The 21,605-nt window shown below is 38.9% G+C and overlaps 2 protein-coding genes across 2 annotated transcripts; one reads left to right on the top strand and one right to left on the bottom strand.

Moving 5' to 3' along the window:
* Window positions 1-593: 593 nt before the first annotated feature.
* Window positions 594-8,031, top strand: cdkn3 (cyclin dependent kinase inhibitor 3). The gene is made up of 8 exons (XM_034110855.1): window positions 594-642; window positions 1,308-1,404; window positions 2,481-2,536; window positions 2,637-2,681; window positions 3,381-3,603; window positions 5,331-5,362; window positions 5,456-5,559; window positions 7,512-8,031. The coding sequence occupies exons 2-8, from the start codon at window positions 1,325-1,327 to the stop codon at window positions 7,599-7,601; spliced, it is 630 nt and encodes a 209-aa protein (XP_033966746.1). The 5' UTR covers window positions 594-642; window positions 1,308-1,324; the 3' UTR covers window positions 7,602-8,031.
* A 2,579-nt stretch (window positions 8,032-10,610) lies between these two features.
* On the bottom strand, window positions 10,611-21,574 carry cnih1 (cornichon family member 1). Its single transcript, XM_034110863.2, has 5 exons — window positions 21,399-21,574; window positions 19,387-19,455; window positions 15,341-15,453; window positions 14,665-14,808; window positions 10,611-12,370 (listed from the first exon to the last, which is right to left on the bottom strand). Exons 1-5 carry the CDS (start codon window positions 21,477-21,479, stop codon window positions 12,343-12,345), a joined length of 435 nt encoding a protein of 144 aa, XP_033966754.1. The 5' UTR covers window positions 21,480-21,574; the 3' UTR covers window positions 10,611-12,342.
* Window positions 21,575-21,605: the final 31 nt, after the last annotated feature.

Genomic DNA, 21,605 nt, shown 5'->3' with positions numbered 1-21,605 from the left:
TCAAGTGCAATAATAATAATAAATAAACAATAATATCGTAATAATAATTATATTTAAAGTTGGTTTACAAATTAATTAATTAATTAATTAAACTCCTGCTACTATAACTACGAGTAAGATGCTGACATTTGATTATTACATTTAAATTTAAAATGTAAAAATATATTTAAAAATTGTAAATTAGGTGCAAAATAATTATGGAAATTAAATCCAAAGTGTGTAATAACTCCTAAAACATTTACAAAATAGGCTACATAACATACAAATACATTTTATATTTAGTGTTATTTATGTGCAGAATATATAAACTAATATAGTATGTTCATATTGTGTATATTTACTGAATGATTTTACTCGGTTTCACGTTGAGACCATCGTTGAGAAACGTAGAACAACATTACGTTAATAGATTTTATCACCAGGTCCCAGAAAACGGGAGAGATGATTTTGTCGCCTATGATTTCCCTTTAATTTTCTTCACTCCGCCCGTGTGGATCAATCCGCAGGTTAAATGGAGCAGCACTGTTTTGTGGAGGGGCGTGGTTAAGGGGCAGTACTTGAATCTGATTGGCCGCTTGGCTCAGTTAAAACTTTTCAAATCTATAGCAGCTGACGGAGCTGTCAAAACAGCCGGTGAGCGAGGTGAGAAATAACGACAATTAATACTGTATTTATCCACATGTATGTATGGCTTTAACACTACACAGCTTCTAATTAATCTCTTATAACAGCTACTTAAAGATATTTGATATAATTCCTCTTTGTTTGGCGACTTTGTCTCATAAATTAGCTTTAAAGCTAACGTTAGCTTAGTAACATGTGTTACTGACAGTCAGTTACTGTCAGTAACACATGTCTCTCTGAACGTCATTCATATAAATAATAATAATAATTAAAACTGTAAATGTTAAATAAGGTGTTGTGTTTCAATATGTTTTGGGTACCTTGGTTGCTGATTGGCTAATGGTTACACAAGACAACACATCACACAGCTTTTGGAGCACAGCAACAGTTTCCAAAGTGGTCTTGTTGTTTTTTGCAGAAGTTATTGCCTTTGCTATATCTTCCTTTTGAAAACGTGACATTGAGGTTTTTACAATGTTTCTGTAATACTTTTTTAATCCAAACCATTATTCTAAAAAGTAATCTGCAGATGAATCGAAACTGATGTATTTAGTTAAGAACACTTTTAATCAGATTTAGTTTACAGGGCTAAACCAACAGCTTTGTCCAATAGTCAAATGCACAGCAGAGAATGCATTTTTTAATATATTTTATTTTATATATGTTGTTCTTCCTCCCTGCAGTGTGTTGCTCTGCAGCGATGAGGACGAGTGAGTTTGACTCTTCATCTGAAGAAGAGGAGGCTGCAGACCAGCAGCTCGCACCCTTCCAAGTCTCCTGGTTAGAGCTTCTTATAATATATATCATTTTTGTTTGTTTTTATTATATATGTTTAAATTGTTTTATAATAATTTTATATATAAACAGAGAAAATATACATATTACATTTAAAGCAAAAGGGCTGGTCGGTGCTGGTTTTCCTACAGAGCAAATACAACTATATTTTAAATATAAGATGCGGTGCTAATCTCTTTAATGGTGGTTATTAAATACACTTTATTCTGTGCAATACTACCTCTTTAAAGTGGACCTATCATGCTATTTTTAGGCAATAGCATAGGTCTCAGATATTAAAAATATATTAAAAACATGTCTATGAAGTGTTTTGCTCAAAATACCAAACGGATCACCCATTCTAGCCACGCCTCATACCCCTATATTTCACTTCCTGTTTCAAAAGTGCTGATTTTGGGTATAAAGCTTTAAAAAAAATAAAAAAGCAGGGGTCTGAGCTCATGCGGGACCCGGCAGCTACTGTCTAAACTAAATGCTGCCGTGATGAAACGCCATATCATGGATTATCAAGGATTCTCTCTGAAACAGTCTGGAGCTCAAAGGTTTTCTCTCTTGCCGGTTACACCACAAGGTGAGTTCCTTTCTACTTCCTGCTTCTTCACACACATGCTCTCCAGTACAGGTTAGCTCTGAGTGTTAGCGATGCTAATGTGAACACCGACCATATTACGTCCAAAGCAGTCGGGCATTGTTTCTGATAGCAACGTTTCTGATTGGGCCGTGGGTCCACATTTCAGATGTTACGTCATATCGGACGCAAATCTGGATCAGCTCCGTTGTTCCCCGTTTTTAGAGATTTGGGTACGGAGGAAAAGAGAGAGGGTTTATTTTGTATTTTGTAATATTCCTTTTTTTCCCTCAATTTACTTCTTATTCAACATTTTTAATTATCTTACTGTGTATTTATACACCTTAGCAAATGACTTGTACTACACATTTATAAACCTCTGATTCTGATCTTTGAAAAAGTGAAAGTCAGCTTGTTTATAAAATGAAAAATGTAAAACAAGCTTCACTGTGTCGTTTGTATTATATTTATATATTTATTTATTGTCTCTCAGGTTACCTCTGTCCGTAGTGGAGAGCTCGCAGTTTCTGGGGATTTGTGCACTACCAGGTAAAGTCCAACTATATATAACTTTATATATCTTGTTTTACTTTATTGTACGATTTTTAAACGAACAATAATATAAACTCTTTCCTTTATTTGGCTTCAGGCTGCAAATTCAAAGACGTCCGCCGGAGTCTGGAGAGAGACGTTGGTGAGACGACATCTATCTTTACTGCTGCTTAAATAAATACTCAATATTAACACATGGGGTCAGGTATTCGGTACAGAAGAGTAATGCCATGTTCAAAATCCTTGCTTCATTTTGTTGACATATTAGAGCAGGGGTGTCAAACTTAAGGCCCGGGGGCCAAATCCGGCCCGCCACTTCATTTTATGTGGCCCTGCAAGAGCTTACAAAGAATATAATGAGTTTATTATAATGTTACGTGCCGCTTTACAGGAGACCGTTGCCCATAAACTACATGTCCCACAATGCATCTCATTTTGTGACATAGTCAATGAAGAGACTTGCAATTATTTTCCCTCGACTTCTGCTTTCAGACGTAGTTAATTATGAAGTTATTACCGTATCCGATAATAAGAGGCAATAGTGTCAAATAATACATTATTGTATATTTATCTAGTCTTAAAGTGACCACCGGCCCTTTGAGTGCAACCATAATTCTAATGTGGCCCGCGATGAAATTGAGTTTGACAGCCCTGTATTAGAGTCAAACGTTTTAACCCTAACCCTCTTTGTATCACTCTATATATCAGGAAATATATGACTTTCTGCACGTTTTCAGTAATAAATTGTGTTAAAAAAAACATGCTATAGAACCTAAGTAGCCTCTCAGTTGAGCAGTGCATGAGTTTTCTTGTTTTAACATCTCCTCTTCCTTGTTCTCAGAGGAGCTGCAGAGCCAGGGGGTGCAGGATGTGTTTGTTTTCTGCACCAGAGGAGAGCTGAGTAAGTACCGGGTACCCTCCCTGCTGGAGGTGTACGAGCAGCGAGGTTTCACCGTGCATCACACGCCCTTCCCCGACGGAGAGGCACCGCCGATGGAGCTGAGCTGCAGGATCCTGGAGGAGCTGCAGCTCAGCATGCGGAGCAGCAGGAGGACCGTCATACAGTGAGTGAGAGCTGTCGACCAATCACAACAGAGCCGGCCAGCTAACCAATCAGAGCAGACTGGGCTCTGGTTTCAGACAGAGGGTGAAAAGAGATGCTGCAGCACAGACAGTATGAGAAAAATGAAGAGCTTTTTGAACATTAAAGCAAGGAGACCTGAACATCAGCAGGAGAGGACTCTTTAAAGTAGAGACACTACATACTGATATACACCTGAACATCAGCAGGAGAGGACTCTTTAAAGTAGAGACACTACATACTGATATACACCTGAACATCAGCAGGAGAGGACTCTTTAAAGTAGAGACACTACATACTGATATACACCTGAACATCAGCAGGAGGGGACTCTTTAAAGTAGAGACACTACATACTGATATACACCTGAACATCAGCAGGAGAGGACTCTTTAAAGTAGAGACACTACATACTGATATATACCTGAACATCAGCAGGAGAGGACTCTTTAAAGTAGAGACACTACATACTGATGTACACCTGAACATCAGCAGGAGAGGACTCTTTAAAGTAGAGGCACTACATACTGATATACACCTGAACATCAGCAGGAGAGGACTCTTTAAAGTAGAGACACTACATACTGATATGCACCTGAACATCAGCAGGAGAGGACTCTTTAAAGTAGAGACACTACATACTGATATATACCTGATCATCAGCAGGAGAGGACTCTTTAAAGTAGAGACACTACATACTGATATGCACCTGAACATCAGCAGGAGAGGACTCTTTAAAGTAGAGACTCTACATACTGATATACACCTGAACATCATCAGGAGAGGACTCTTTAAAGTAGAGACACTACATACTGATATACACCTGAACATCAGCAGGAGAGGACTCTTTAAAGTAGAGACACTACATACTGATATGCACCTGAACATCAGCAGGAGAGGACTCTTTAAAGTAGAGACACTACATACTGATATACACCTGAACATCAGCAGGAGAGGACTCTTTAAAGTAGAGACACTACATACTGATATACACCTGAACATCAGCAGGAGAGGACTCTTTAAAGTAGAGACACTACATACTGATAAACACCTGAACATCAGCAGCAGAGGACTCTTTAAAGTAGAGACACTACATACTGATATACACCTGAACATCATCAGCAGAGGACTCTTTAAAGTAGAGACACTACATACTGATATACACCTGAACATCAGCAGCAGAGGACTCTTTAAAGTAGAGACAGACTGAAAACCAGCAGTGATAATAAGGCTGCTGCTGGAACAGGTTTCACTTTGTAAATCCAGGACTTGTAAATTCTCCTGAGGCTTTCCATCCCTCAGAGAGCTGATAGAGCCGTTCACCAGGAAACTGATTACCCATAATGCATCAGAGAGTAACCATTTTAATGTGAAGCAGGGTATAATGGCCGTTTATACAATGCACCAGGTTCCTATGCCACTTAGTCTGCAGCATATCTGACATCAGACTCCAGAAATCTCAAACCTTTTTGTGAAGACGTAATGCACTCACGAGAGGCAGGTAAACCTCCAACGAGGGTTTGTTGAAAATAAATTACAGCCCTCGTGTATTTTTAAATATTTGAGTTATTTTTATAACATTTGGAAAACCAGAAGTCTCTGAACTAAGACATGTTCCCCCTCGGGACGTCTCTCGTTACACAATTCAACAATTTCCCTCCAGCTTTCACTGTTTTGACGAGATATTTGTACACTTTTCTTTCCTCTTCAGCTGCTACGGAGGCCTGGGACGCTCGGGATTAAGTAAGTATATTTCACTCATGCTTTTATTTTGAAAATCAAGATCAAATTCTTCTTTAAATGTTTTAAATTGAACCGTTTTTTTATTGTTTCCAGTCGCCGCCTGCCTGCTGCTGCAGCTCTCTGTAACGATGACTCCTAACAGAGCCATAGAGATCCTGAGGGAGCACCGAGGAGGAGGAGCCATTCAGACGGTGAAGGTGAGGCCTCTCAATCTCATGCATTTAAATAACTACAGTCCACTGCAGCTTCTGCAGCTTCTTTATCGTCTATCCCCATTGAACATGCAGATACTTTCAAGCTGAGCATTTTCCAAAAGTGTGATGTCGATTTTACAACTTAAAGTTCACCTATCAATCAAAATTCTCTTCTTCATGTCTTTTCTACATCAACATGTGTCCCCTCTTCTTCATGTCTCTTCTACATCAACATGTGTCCCCTCTTCTTCATGTCTCTTCTACATCAACATGTGTCCCCTCTTCTTCATGTCTCTTCTACATCTACATGTGTCCCCTCTTCTTCATGTCTCTTCTACATCAACATGTGTCCTCTCTTCTCCATGTCTCTTCTACATCAACATGTGTCCCCTCTTCTCCATGTCTCTTCTCCATCAACATGTGTCCCCTCTTCTTCATGTCTCTTCTCCATCAACATGTGTCCCCTCTTCTCCATGTCTCTTCTACATCAACACGTGTCTCCTCTTCTTCATGTATCTTCTACATCAACACGTGTCCCCTCTTCTTCATGTATCTTCTACATCAACATGTGTCCCCTCTTCTTCATGTCTCTTCTACATCAACATGTGTCCCCTTTTCCTCATGTCTCTTCTACATCAACATGTGTCCCCTCTTCTTCATGTCTCTTCTACATCAACATGTGTCCCCTCTTCTTCATGTCTCTTCTACATCAACATGTGTCCCCTCTTCTTCATGTCTCTTCTACATCAACATGTGTCCCCTCTTCTTCATGTCTCTTCTACATCAACATGTGTCCCCTCTTCTTCATGTCTCTTCTACATCAACATGTGTCCCCTCTTCTTCATGTCTCTTCTTCATCAACATGTGTCCCCTCTTCTTCATGTCTCTTCTACATCAACATGTGTCCCCTCTTCTTCATGTCTCTTCTACATCAACATGTGTCCCCTCTTCTTCATGTCTCTTCTACATCAACATGTGTCCCCTCTTCTTCATGTCTCTTCTACATCAACATGTGTCCCCTCTTCTTCATGCCTCTTCTACATCAACATGTGTCGCCTCTTCTACATCAACATGTGTCCCCTCTTCTTCATGTCTCTTCTACATCAACATGTGTCCCCTCTTCTTCATGTCTCTTCTACATCAACATGTGTCCCCTCTTCTTCATGTCTCTTCTTCATCAACATGTGTCCCCTCTTCTTCATGTCTCTTCTACATCAACATGTGTCCCCTCTTCGTCATGTCTCTTCTACATCAACATGTGTCCCCTCTTCTTCATGTCTCTTCTACATCAACATGTGTCCCCTCTTCTTCATGTCTCTTCTACATCAACATGTGTCCCCTCTGTGGAAAGAGACTCTGAAAGTTTCAGGGACAAAGATTCTCTCTCTTTTTGTCCTGATCCATTTCTATAAAAACTGAAAATGAGCTGATCAGATTTTGCCCACTTGATGATGTCATAACGATGTGTTGTCTTGAGTAACCATTAGCCAATCAGCAACCAAGGTACCCCCCCCCCCCACCTTATCACCTGAATCTCCTCTAGAGCTCCATTGAGTTCTTTGTAACCAGATCTCTCTCAGAGGGGCGTGGGGAGGGGCTCCTTATTTTCATCTAAAGTAACAGACAGAGAATCAGCACTTTGGAAACAGGGCTGAAACAGATTGGATTATGGGTAATGCTGCAATGATCTGTTTGGTGTTTGGAGCCTTCAGAGACATGTTCTGTATATATCTGAGACCTGTGATATATTGATGAAAAACAGTTTAATTGGGGACCTTTTAAGGCTGCATCTTTTACCCAGTATTTGATCAAAAACAACTCAAAATGTGCTCCAGATAATTTAGTTGTGTTCTTATAATCGTTTTGTTTGCTTTGACTACGTTCATTTTCTTTTGCTTTCATATTTAATGAGCAAACATGTGAACTAACAACGTTCCATCACATTTCCCCCGCAGCAATACAACTTCCTGCATGAGTTTCGGGAAAGCTTCGCAGCGTACCAGCAGAGCAGAGAGGTTTCCACAGAACGCCGTGCGTCGCGGTGAACATTAAATATTTATTTCTGCAAACTCTCGTGTGTGTGTGTGTGTGTGTGTGTGAGATATGATTACACTTTAACAGAATATGTTGCTTTCATTTTGATCTCATTAAAAGACTTCCTGCTGTGTGTTCATAGTGCGTTTGCATCTGTTTGGCATTGCAACTGTTTTTGTTAAACTGGAGGAGGGCTTTCTGTCGTTATAGAAACGTGTATCCAATCAGCTGCATCTTCTGAATTATTCTCTCTGTCTGTAACTTTGCAAGCTGGTACTTTACTGCTACATGTTATTGGCAAGGTGCTATACATTGTTTTAATTGCATATCTACTGGCTTCCAGAGGAGAATCCCACAGATCCTTAAAATGTTTAAAAAAAGCTTTGAACTCAATTATCATAAGATTAGACATGTATTGGTAATAAATATCTTTGAAAAATGCTTTTCCTGTTGTTTTTTCATCATTATTCTTTTACCCTTTTAAACAGCTTTCAATTATAATAAACTTAACTGCGGTCAAAACATTAACACAAATCAGTAATCATCAGAAAAATATTTAAAACATTTCCACAGAACCTTGAATAAAATATTAAAAAGTATATTAGAAATGATTTGTAAATAAAATGTCTTTAAAATACATACAATTATGCTTTTTGTCTTATATATTTTTTTTTAAATGAAAGAAAATTAACTGTTTGGAAACCTCAATATTTGGGTTAAAATTCCTCTCCCATTAATACAGTATAGGGTGAACTTGACTTAAAATGATCCCTCACCCTTAGTAGTTGATTTTCTTAAAAGTTGTAAATCCTGATTGTCACTCAAAGAATTAAAGGGGACCTATCATGCGAAATGCACTTTTTGATTATCACTCCACAACAACTGCCCTACTTAAATTTACGAATGAACTCACAGGTGCCATTTTTATTGACTTGACAAAAGCCTTTGATTTCGTTGATCGATATCTGCTCTTGGATCAACTTCACGGCATTGGCCTTTCTAATAATACAGTGTTATGGTTTAACTCGTACCTTCACAGTAGAAAGCAATGTGTGGTTGTTAATGGAAAACAGTTTGACCTGTTGATCCAACAAAAGGGTGTACCCCAAGGATCAACTCTGGGCCCACTTCTGTTCTCTATTTACATAAATGATTTATCTTCTTGTCTCATTAATTGTTGTACTCACCTTTATGCTGATGACACTGTCATATATACATCCAAATCAGATTTTTCACAAATTCAGATCTCTCTTCAATCGGATTTTAATATTTTACAGGACTGGCTATCACACAATAAACTACTGCTCAACAAAACAAAATCTTATACCATGTTCTTTGGTACCAGGCAGAAGCTCAAATCCAAACCTAATGTAGTAATAACATGTAAGGATGGCACTTCTCTGCATAAAGTTGATAGCTTTAAATATCTTGGTGTATGGCTCTAGACTCTGAACTTTCATTTAAACTACATATAAAGCATGTAATACAAAAAGTCAATTACGGAATCAGTGTTTTACACCGCTCTCGCAATTGTTTTACGCTCAGTGTCCGAAAGAGAATTGCTTCTGAACTTATTCTTCCGATTATGGACTATTGTGATGTCTACCAAAATGCACATAAATCAGATCAGTCAACATAGCCTACAACAGACTATGCATATTTGTTCTTGGTTGTCCTTTTCGTACACATCACTGCACAATGTATAACCAACTTAAATGGCCTTCTTTAAATGTAAGAAGACACACGCATTGGCTTCAGCTGATATTTAAATGCATTTATCTTAACTATCCCCCTTATTTAAAGCAGTATTTTGTACCCTACTCACCAAATCATCAAGTTAGACATTCTGTTCAGATTTATTTCTCTGTCCCCTCTGCAAAGAAATGGATTGGCAGAAGAGCGTTCATTTTCAAAGCCCCAACTGACTGGAATACTTTACCTGCTGCTATTAGATCTCTTGCATCATTGGGTATATTTAAACATGCATTGTCATCTCACTTTCAACCGGTCTGTACTTGTTATTAATGAAACTGATATTGATGAAACAGATTTGCTCGACTGTCTCAAATTGTAATGATTGTGTGCATTGCTTGAATTGTACTTAACAGACTGTATGTGGTTTATCTTGTGTGTCATGTTTTGCATTTTGTCTTTTTGTTTATGTATGTCTGTAAGTTGTTGCTATTGTCGGGACCCCCTTGAAAACGAGATGGTGCATTTCAAGGGGTTTATCCCAATAAATAAAAATGTCTATATATTAGCATCGCTAACACTCAGAGCTAACCTGTACTGGAGAGAGCGGGTGTTTCTCAATTTCGAGGACGCTTCTTTGGTAGGACAAGTCTTCCGAGTCAGGTCCTTCAGAAAGCTAGGGAAGAATCCTTCCTGGCATTCGGAGAACGAAGAATGGAACAGGTTAGCAAGTGCGCAGGTGTGCGTCATATGAGAGGCCCCGCCTTACATTTTCCGCCACAGATTTTGGAAATTGGTCCGTGCGCACAGCATTGTGGGGATTTTAAGACCGCGGAGGATACGTGCAGCCTCTAAATGTCTCACTACGAAGGAGCCTGGACTCGATGATGTAGCATCCTTGAAATAGTGGCTCTGGAGCAGCCTTCCTTGACATTGAGAAACACCCAGCATGTGTGAAGAAGCAGGAAAATCCATGATATGGCGTTTCATCACGGCAGTATCTGCCGGTAGAATCTCCCGCATGAGCAGGCATAAGCTCCGCCCCTCTTTTTTATCAAATGTTTTTTTTTATTAAGCTTTATACCCAGAATCAGCACTTTTGAAACAGGAAGTGAAATAGAGGGATGTGAGGCATGGCTAGAATTGGTGATCTGTTTGGTATTTTGAGCAAAACACTTCATAGACATGTTTTTTATATATCTGAGACCTATGCTATTGCCTAAAAATAGCATGATCGGTGACCTTTAAAGCTAACATGCAACAAGCTGTAGGAGCCATGTATTAATTTCCCTTTAAAAAAATATATCATTTGAGTCGAGAAAACAGAGTGGGATAGTTTTTTTTTTATTTAGATTCAAATAAACTCAAGTTGTCATTTTCTAGATGTGACATGAATGAATACATAAAAATGTTCAGTGTCCCGTTCCCTGATAAATGGCAATAAATACTCAGAGTATTTATGAAAACGTCCTGTCTAACGGCCTCAACTCTAAACTGCTGGATAACGACCCGACACTGCGAGGAGTGTTTGATATCTTGGAGACATAACAAAAAAAAAACAGAATAAATAAACACTGAAGTTCCTAACGATGGAATATTTGGTGCTGAAATGAACAGAAAGCACAAAAACATAGGAAATGTAAAAAGGTACATTCAACAGTACATCAAGTTTTCTTCCAAATACCAAACAGTGTTGCTCATCAATGCTGAACATATGAATATACTGTTGAGTTTACCCTTAAGTTAGTACAGAAATACAAGTCACAAACACATTGCTGGCTACTCTGGATTCACACTTAAGAAACATATTGCCATGGATTTCACATACAATGGCCGACGGGTGGGAACGCGCTACAACGGCCCTGAAACATTTCCATCAGGAGAAACACGCTGCATATGTGCCGAAACACGTGGAGAAACATCTTTACCAACTTGAGGAAACATGCAGCATAAAGAAAACATTCACCAACTTTAGGAAACATGCGCAGCGTTTACTAAAAGCTGCAGAAACCAAACGCTGCAAATACAAAACGCTGCAAGAAGCTGAAAACACAACGGAGACCAGGGGACACTAAAGAGTGACGCACACAGCTGGGAGACCAGGGGACACTAAAGAGTGACGCACACAGTTGGGACCGGAGCGCATGGTGACGTTCAGGATTAAACGTGACTCACCAAGCGCTCCGGTCCCAGCTGTGTGCGTCACTTATTAGTGTCCCCTGGGTCCCGTTGAGCTTCTTGCAGAGTTTTTGATGTTTCCATATTTGCATCGTTTCTGAATCTGTAATGTGTTGGTCCTGATGGAGCGTTTTGGGCCGTTGCAACACGTTTGCACCCGCCAGCCACCGTATTAACAGGGATTACTTGATGTGATGATACGTCTAAATACATCAGATTAAAAACTGATGCGACAACCACGTTATGATTGTCCCCGTGCAACACACCTCACTAAGTGATATCAAACCAATGCACGTCACTGTAACTCCCAAAAAAACGTACATTTTTCTTAAGTCTCGTCTGCATTTAACTACTGGTTTTAGTGACGATAATGAATCACGCTGCAGGTATAATTTAGCTGCTAAAAGCCCAGAATCTAATTCACAGGAAAAGCTAACGCGGCAACCGTCTGCCTATAGTTGTAAACACTCAAAATCTGGGAGAAAAAAAACTTTATTTAAATCCCAAAGCATCAAAATCACCACATCAATAAAAAGGAAGAAAAATGAACTTGTCCTTCAGGTTTTTCCTTGGTTTCCAAAACATTTTAACTAGTGCTATGAGAGGAACGCTGCAACGAGATATTCTCTTTAAATCGGGGTTCATGTTTCCGGAAATGCGCTGTTTGTGTGTGTGTGTGTGTGTGTGTGTGTGTGTGTGTGTGTGTGTGTGTGTGTGTGTGTGTATGTGTGTATGTGTGTATGTGTGTATGTGTGTATGTGTGTGTGTAAGGGGGGTTTTGAGAGTTCGCCTGTTGTCAGGTGTTTCTGAGCGTCGGACCAGTTTCCCGCACTAACATCATCAGCGTCTTCAAGTCTGCTTCCTGGCATCCTTCAGCTTCCTTTAGGAGCTCACCAGAACATAGATCATCCTGTTAGAAACAAGAAAGAACAAGTTAGACACCTACAAATGTTGGATTTTACATCTCAGGGGTCATTAGGACCTATAAAACAGCTAAGGGACGTTGGTTTTCACAGTTAAGGGCGTTGAGGGATGTTGGATTCTAAATCTCGAGTCATTTTGTCCTATAATACAGCTAAGGGATGTTGATTTTACACTTAAGGGGTTTTGGATTTGAAATATCAGGCTATAATGTCCTAAAATACAGTTAAGGGATGTTGGATTTTATAGTTAAGGGCCGTTATGTCATACAACACAGTTAAGGGAGGGTGGATTTTAGGGTTACGGGATGTTGGATTTTATAGTTAAGGGTCGTTATGTCATATAACACAGTTAAGGGAGGGTGGATTTTAGGGTTAAGGGCCGTTATGTCAAATAACACAGTTAAGGGAGGGTGGATTTTAGGGTTAAGGGATGTTGGATTTTATAGTTAAGAGTCGTAATGTCAAATAACACAGTTAAGGGAGGGTGGATTTTAGGGTTAAGGGATGTTGGATTTTATAGTTAAGGGTCGTTATGTCATATAACACAGTTAAGGGAGGGTGGATTTTAGGGTTAAGGGCCATTATGTCAAATAACACAGTTAAGGGAGGGTGGATTTTAGGGTTAAGGGATGTTGGATTTTATAGTTAAGGGTCGTAATGTCAAATAACACAGTTAAGGGAGGGTGGATTTTAGGGTTAAGGGATGTTGGATTTTATAGTTAAGGGTCGTTATGTCATATAACACAGTTAAGGGAGGGTGGATTTTAGGGTTAAGGGCCATTATGTCAAATAACACAGTTAAGGGAGGGTGGATTTTAGGGTTAAGGGATGTTGGATTTTATAGTTAAGGGTCGTAATGTCAAATAACACAGCTAAGGGAGGGTGGATTTTAGGGTTACGGGATGTTGGATTTTACTTTAGAGGTCATGTCCTATAAAACAGTTAAGGGACGTCGGATATAACAGTTAAGGGATTTTGGATTTAATATCGGAGGGTAATTTTGTCCTATAATACAGCTAAGGGATGTTGATTTTACACTTAAGGGAGTTTGGATCTGAAATCTCAGGCTATAATGTCCTAAAATACAGTTAAGGGAGGGTGGATTTCATAGTTAAGGGATGTTGGATTTTATAGTTAAGGGCCGTTATGTCAAATAACACAGTTAAGGGAGGGTGGATTTTAGGGTTAAGGGATGTTGGATTTTATAGTTAAGGGTCATAATGTCAAATAACACAGTTAAGGGAGAGTGTATTTTAGGGTTAAGGGATGTTGGATTTTATAGTTAAGCGCTGTTATGTCTATAAAACAGTTAAGGGACGTTGGATATAACAGTTAAGGGATTTTGGATTTAACATCGGAGGGTCATTATGACCTATAAAACAGTTAAGGTAGGTAGGATTTTACTGTTAAGGGATTTTGGATTTGACATCTGAGGGTTGTTACGTTCTATAATATATTTGTGGGGTGTTGGATTTTATAGTTAAGGGTCATTAATAAAACAGTTAAGGGATATTGGATTCTACAGTTAAGGGATTTCAGATTTTAAATTTCAGGGTCATAATGTCCTAGAAAACAATTAGGGGTTGGATTTTAACGTAAAGGGACGTTGGATTTCTCACCTAAGGGTCGTTCTATTATAAGGTGTAGGGACGTCACAAGAAACAATAATTCGATAGCAAGTCGATGCTTAAATTCACAAACCGCGTTGGTACCTCTGGTCCTGGGAGCTTATAGTTTGATAGCAAGGCTTTAAAAAAATGATAGGAGAGAGTAAACTCACCTGTTAACATTATAATGCTATATTGTTAAAATATATCAAAGTAAAATTGACAGAAGTGCGATTGACTTGCATTATGCTGCGTTCAAGCATTACTCCATAAAGCTACGTGAGCTACAATGTTAGCCACGGTCAGAATGAAGCGTTTTAAAAAGCTGTCGTCCTGCAACCAGAACTCCCTGATCAGGAGTTCAGACTTTTTACTATTCTTAATCATTATCCCGTTATCTGGCATCCTTTTCGACCCACTTTTGCAATTAAATCCCATCTGAAATCAGTTTAATTTGCCGCTGAATTACAGCAGCATAATTCAATAACATAATAATTGTGAGTTTCGAACGCAAATAAGCACCGAACCCAATCTGCTCTAGACTTCTTACATTTAGAAATATGGCAGATTGCCCAAGATGAAGTTCACTCCATGATTGTTACAAACTACATATCCCCAGATAAAATTATTTTTAAAGAATCACTTTACAACCAAGTTAAAAAGAGTGTCTGTACCCGTAGAGATAGTAGAAGAAGGACAGCAGGTAGAAAGCCAGTTTGCACCAGCCTTCTTTTTGACAGAAGGCCAGGATGTCAGCGTTCATGATGGTGGTCGGGTCGTAGAGCCCCGGACTGCTCATCACCGGTCTGCTCATATACCTGCAGCACGGGGACACAAAGACAGGGTCATTGTCAGCCAGCTGCAAGGCATCATGGGAGTTGTAGTCTTTAGCTTCTCCCAGTCTCCTGCATGGTTCAGGAGGTTTTAACAAATCAGTTTTCCCTGCACGCTGTTCGGCTAACGATTATTTTTAGTATCGCTTTAATCTGCTGATAATTTTCTAGATTAATCGTTTGGTTTTATTTATTCTCGTTGTGGAAAGTGTCAGAAAATACTGAAAAATGTCCATCGCTGTTACTCAGAGTCCAAGGCGATGTCTTCAGATGTGTTGTTGTCAGTCCATATCTCAGAGATATTACTTTAATATGATATTAAATAGAGAAAAGCAGAACTTAAAACTTGATGTCAATTATCCTAAAATGAAATAATTCAAAAAAATATATGACATTTTAACGGGAACATGATATACCTCCTTGAATCTGACTATTCTGTACTTTGTCCTGCACACTAAATGGCTCATCGTGTACTAATAGCATTCTAACTGGTTAATTATTTATGAGCGATACCCACCTCCAGACATGATAGGCGAACAGCGGCAGGTTGAGGGAGAGCGTGAGCCACTCGGCCGCGCAGAAGAACATCACGCAGAAGAAGAAATGGATGAGATACTCCGGGAGAACCAGCTTAAAAACAGAGCAAAAATAAAAACAACATGTTAAAATACACGAGCATTTAACCGTGAACCGCCTTGTTCTTATAACCCTGTATACCCGTTTACTGCCAGTCAAATTGCCTCACTAAAGACTTAATCATTCATCGAAGTTACAGAGATAACGAGGCCTCTTTACAAAGAGCTATTTAAGAACGGCAGTCCGCTCCACAGAGAGAAATATTAATGAGCTGCTTTATTTAACAATGCAATATGTTATTAAGCCTCCTGTCGCACTCTCATGCCCCTGTGCTGCGGGTTAAATATGTAAACAGCGCTTCATCATGCACCCATCGGACATACTGCGCAACACAGTGAACAGGGAGGGAAATGAAGGCCTGCCACCTGCACGATGAGAGTGATTTTAACACCAACATGAGGAGAAAAGACCCCACTTGGCTGGCTATCATCTCCCACAGTGAGGATTACCATTACCTCCAGATGTCCTCTGCTTAACGTGTGACTGCAGCCGGGTCGCTTTTAGCACTAGGGATGCACGATATACTGCATGTTGAGAAATGCGTTATTAGATATCATTCAGAAATGATAACTAATACATATTTGTGTCTGTTTCAGAGGAAGATAGGGCTGCACGATATTGCACCAATGCTTCCTGATTTGGTCGATCCTTTTGTCGCCACATCTTTCCCACGTTACTGTTGTTACATTTCTTTTTGAAACCAAATGTTACTTTTCTGCATGTTTCTGCTATTCGCTAATGAAGGATTGTGATTGTTAGATGTGGATAAAGCTTGCTGTCTCACACCAGCAACAAACTGTATCCAAGAGGCTTACAATTAGAGTACATTGTGTAAACTAGTCATCAAAACGGTTATCCTTTTGTATCAAGCAGCAAGAGCGTTGTGCCATGATGTTAATTTGCCTTACTTGACATTGAAAATATTAGTTGTCTTTTCTGTAGCAAACATGTAAATATTAGACATCGTGCATCCTGCTTTATCACTGACTTATAATTGTGTTAAATAAAGCGAGTTCCTAGTGGAATTAAAAAATCTAGGAAGTGTTTGCAGGTGGAATAAAAAAGGCTTATTTCCCACCCTGGTTACATGTCATGGCTAATCAAATCTGACCACAGATCAAAAGGGGAACCCCATCAACGACTTGTTCTGCAGAAGATTTATCTTTTTGTATGCAGTGACGGCAGAGCGTCCTGACAAGCACACTGTAAACAGGACCATGCTGAGAGCAGTGAGGATGCAGCAGCAGCCGCTCACTGTGGGGGGGGGGGGCAGATGGAGGCACCACATGGAAGCCATGCATTCAAAAAGTGCAGAGGGCGGAGGGGGGGGGGGTGAGGGGGGCAGTCCACAGATGGAAAGGTGAGGGAAAGGTGCAGGAAGGGGAGGAGTGGAAATCCTGCACTGTGCTGCCAAATCCAGAACAAGAGCAGAAACACTGCAGCTCACATCCTCCTCACAAGAAGACAAAAACTGCAGAAAGAACTGCGGATTAGAGACGGAGGAATGTATGTTTAACTAAAACCTCTCCTCCTACTCCTGAAATCACTAACCAATCAGCTGCTGCTAAATATTGCTGTGTGTTGGGATTCTGCCGCCATCTGCTCAGAACCGCAGGCGACGAGGCTGGAGCCAAAACTAGGGCTGCACCGAATGTCTTTCTTTTTATTACTTATTTTTCACACTCTTAAGCTTGAGGTTTGCCAACGAAGCTGCACACGTCTGTCGTAGGATTAACGGTTGTCCTCATCCTGAAAAAAAACCCTACATTTTAAATGAATTTTATGAATCCGATTAGATTTGATTATACGAACTTCCTTTATGAGCCGTACTCATTAGTGCACGGTTCTTTATGTGCGGTAAGCGGGAGGGCAAAAGCTTTTTAGAACGCAGTGAAAACGCTTTTTTTGAAAAGGCTAGAAGCAACAAATAATTTAAGTTCAATATCTATAAAAAACCAAGACCGATATTTAAATAAATATAGTTTAATAAAATCAAATTAGGTACAAAATTGCTGAACTTGTATTAAAATGTATTAAACACTGTCACTGGGTGTTTCTCAATGTCGAGGAAGCCACTATTTCAAGCATGCTACGTCATCGAGTGCCACCGAAGGACTGTTCCAATGTCCAGCATACTTGGAATTCTACCGAGGCCGGCGTCCTTCGTAGCGAGAAATTTCGAGGCTGCACATGTGTAGACTCCGGTCTTAAAATCCCCACAATGCTTTGCGCACGGACCAAGTTCCCCAAATCTGTGGCGGAAAATGTAAGGCGGGGCCTCTCATCTGACGCACACTTGCTCGCCTGTTCCACTCTTCATTTTCCAAATGCCAGGAAGGATTCTTTCCTCGCTTCTGAAGGAAGTGACTCGGAAGACATGTGCTACCAAGGAAGCGACCTCGACATTGAGAAACACCCACTGTCTCCATTTAATTATGTTCATCTGCATTGCACTTAAAATTAGTATCAACAAAAATAAATGGTTAATGGTAAATCAATTTTTGTTAAATGTATAAATTAATTTAAATAAAACTATTTTAAAAAGTTTTAGCGCACAACATGTATTAGCAGACCGCAGCATCTCCTGGTTTCTTAGAAACAAAATGTTTTAAACTCACATAAATTATAGATAATTAATGAAGTTTTAAACTTTTCGGTACAGCCCGAGACAGAATTGAGTTCAAAATGGTGGCTTAGTTTTTCTAATTGATGAATCAAACTGCAGCCTACACTTCAACAATCAAGCTGTACCATGATCCACAGCTCAGAGTTCCCGCTATTCAAAAAGCTTTGCAAGAAAAATCCTGCTTGAATTGATATCTTTACTACTTTATAATACTGTGATTTAAAAGCTTTTTCAGGTCAATATACTTTTTAATCTCAAACTCACGACAAGTTTTCAGATTTTTCTGACTGGGGATATACTATTGCGATAACTGTAACACTATTTGCAACAAAGGGTAGGTTGTAATAAAGATCATGCATGTTTGAGCATTTGCAAGTCTTTTCAGTTAACAGCTACACTTCAAATTATAAAATTGTCACTTCGACACACTCTTAAAATCTAAATATGCACCTTATCAAATGGTTACATGAGGTGTAAACTAGGGCTGTGCGATTATGCAAAAATCATAGTCACGATTATTTTTGGTCAATAATTAATATCACGATTATTAAAAACGATTATCCATTTACTTTGAAAACATCAATGTATTTTTAATAAAAATAATTGTTTTATTTCGATTACATTGTTTTCGTAATCGTTGCAAGCCATAATCGAGATTAAAATACGATTAATTGCACAGCCCTAACACACACTGTGGCTCTTACAATCTAAATATGCACCTAAACAAATGGTTACATGAGGTGTAAACAATAAAAAAGCACAATCTTTCATTTCCATTAATGCTCGAACCCTTAAAGCAACACTTTAAAAGGCTTAAGAAAACCATCAGTCTAAAATACTCACTGAAATATAAAATATTTTACAGGAAAAAGAAACCAGTCGTCTAATCCCGGGCTAAACTCCGGCTTTAACTCTGAGATTAGTTAACTGAAAAGACGTTTGCAAACACTTCTCCGTGCAAAATGACAAGACTGCAGACTTGAGTTGAACTGAGCGAGCATTTTAAAGACTGGTACAAACCTTTAATGCAATTTTGATTCTCTTAATCTTTTTGACCTTTTCAATTGTCTTTTTGTCGTTAACAAAGTGTAAAACAAATAGAAGCAGATTAGGACAAAACAAAAGCATTAGAGTTTTTACAGCTGGAAAGATCATTTAGCATAACAGTGCAGAGAAATGATTGAAAAAAGACAGATAGGCGGATAAAGTCCTCCGAAAGTAAATAAAAAGACATTTCAACAGAGCTTGTTCTGCATGCAAAGAGGCAAGGAGGGTGTGTGAGGTACGGTGGAGTCACTTACCGGATTTAAAGTGTTACACTGATCTATAGGATTCTTGTAATCAGTCTTGAGCTCATCAAATGCTATTATCTGGAGCGGGAGAAAGACAATCACAATGTAAGAAATCACAGACGGCAGCTGAACACATGAACAAAGGCTTTGAATTGATTCGGTAAGATGGGAGAATTGTAGTATGTTCAAGGGCTGGCAAATGCATCAGTTTTCAGGCTGTAAAATGAACTATTTTATCACCAAATGCACATTTTATATTTTACCTGGCACTCAATAGATGACCATTGTTTGTTTTTGTGTCCTTTTGCAAATCTAAAAGCAACTTGACATATTTTGATGTCTGGTACATCATGCAAATGTTGCGCCCTTACAATATCATAATACGAGACTGGATATCTTCTTAGAGTTTGGATATTCTAATATGGTACTATACGTGGAATCTTTTGCAGGTTTTCATAAGTGTGTATCATCAATATGTCACTTTGTTATTGTAATGCCATCTTTTACTAAGAGCAGTAACTTCATATGCAACATTCATACTATAGATATGTTATTTTTTTTTCTCCAATTGGTCTGCAACTAATGGTTATTTTCACTGTGAAATTATCTGTAATATTCCCCTCCAATGAATCAATCATTATCTATTTTACTAAATGGAAGAAAATTGTGAAAAACGGCCATTATAAAGTCCAAGAAGCAAAGAAGCTTGCTAATTGTAATTTTTGTCCGACAAAAATGGTCACAAACAATTGATAAATAAAGCAGCAAATCCTGTAAAATGCCAGGATGAAATCAAATAATTATTGAAAAATATTTTTGATATACGTTTGTACTATACGACAAAATATTTTAGCGTTACCCCTCATAGCAATGTAGGCCATATTGGCCAAATATTCTCGTTGTTTACAACTGAAACATCGTAACATCGTAATGACGTGATATTTAATAATGTGTTCACATCCACAATCCATGTAATTTTCTTTATTCTAAATGACACATAATTCATGTTTATTTACACCAACAAACTATATTTATGTGGTAAACATGTGTTACGTTGACAATGCAACTTTTTGAGTAATGATCAACTAAAGTAAAAGCAGAAGTGGAAGCTCAGAGCTTGAATTTAAGTAAAAGTGGAAGTACCAGAGTGTAGGAAAACTATGTTATAAATAAAAGTCCTGCATTCAAAATGTTACTCAAGTAAAAGTACAAAAGCATCAAAATATACTTAGTTTACTACTTGATTATAATTATTGATGCATTCAACATTACATGCATTCAAGTGTTATCAAAGGTGCAGCTAATATTTTTTTACTGCAGGGTAGCTTGTGAATGTACTGCAGGTGTAACTAAAGTCTGATTTAAGTGTTGTTTATATTCCATAGTAAGTGATTTACCTCAAGTGAGTAAACATGTATTCAACTACCCACCACTGAGTAAAGTATACAATCTGCACTGATTATATTGACATTGTGAAAGTAAAATAACAAAACAAGAAACTGACATGTCGTGGAAAAAGACAGAATCTCTGATGATTGACAGCACCATCACAGTTTGACGTTACTGTTAGCTAAGCTTGCTAACAAGCCATCAGATAATAATATCTAATCTATAATAATTTAACAGGCATGATACATGATTAGACATGTGTTATTTAATAAGAACTACGGTTAATAACACATTAATAGTAGAAGTGGGTTACGTTAAAACGATTTAATAGTTTTTAGATGATGTTTTTTTTACTGCTAGCTAACGTTAGCTCCTAGCCCAACGGCTGACTGTAATAATGCCATTCATTCTAGTACGGTTGACTTGACGTATATTTCTAAGCGCGGCAGTTGCTATGGACCTAACGTCCGATCCAGACGTTAAAACGGTTAAAAACGTCCCGGGGAAAATGCCTCAAAGACGGCCTGGCATACACGTTAGCCCCGGTCTTAAATCGCCGTTCCTGGCTCTTTTTTTAATCGGTGCCAGGGGCCGAAAGTCTTTATCTCACAGTGCCCCAAACGTGTACTCACATGCCAGATAGCGAAGAAGATAAGAGCCGCTGTGAGCAGCAGAGCCAGCATGTAGCAGAAGGCCGCGAATGTGAACGCCATTTTCCCTCCGGTTCTGTGGGTCGGGTCCTGGCTCGATCCGTGGCGGTGATGCAGAGGCAGGCAGTCGGTCACCGGGCTGAGATTGTGTCGGTTGGTCTTCTTCTACAGTCAGTAGTTAGCTAGCTG

This window comes from Pseudochaenichthys georgianus, chromosome 22, assembly GCF_902827115.2.
Source record: "Pseudochaenichthys georgianus chromosome 22, fPseGeo1.2, whole genome shotgun sequence".
Taxonomy (NCBI): domain Eukaryota; kingdom Metazoa; phylum Chordata; class Actinopteri; order Perciformes; family Channichthyidae; genus Pseudochaenichthys; species Pseudochaenichthys georgianus.
The sequence above is the reverse complement of the archived record's forward strand: the minus strand, read 5'-3'. Positions and strand labels throughout refer to the sequence as shown.

What these genes read in the sequence shown, in the direction of transcription:
- cdkn3 (XM_034110855.1), top strand. Translation starts at nt 1,325, where the DNA reads ATGAGGACGAGTGAGTTTGACTCTTCATCTGAAGAAGAGGAGGCTGCA. An exon ending in GGGGATTTGTGCACTACCAG is followed by an intron (nt 2,537 to 2,636) that starts GTAAAGTCCAAC and finishes ATTTGGCTTCAG; the next exon opens with GCTGCAAATTCAAAGACGTC. An exon ending in GAGTCTGGAGAGAGACGTTG is followed by an intron (nt 2,682 to 3,380) that starts GTGAGACGACAT and finishes CCTTGTTCTCAG; the next exon opens with AGGAGCTGCAGAGCCAGGGG.
- cnih1 (XM_034110863.2), bottom strand. Translation starts at nt 21,479, where the DNA reads ATGGCGTTCACATTCGCGGCCTTCTGCTACATGCTGGCTCTGCTGCTC. An exon ending in TCTTCTTCGCTATCTGGCAT is followed by an intron (nt 19,456 to 21,398) that starts GTGAGTACACGT and finishes CTCCCGCTCCAG; the next exon opens with ATAATAGCATTTGATGAGCT. An exon ending in TTCGCCTATCATGTCTGGAG is followed by an intron (nt 14,809 to 15,340) that starts GTGGGTATCGCT and finishes CCCGTGCTGCAG; the next exon opens with GTATATGAGCAGACCGGTGA.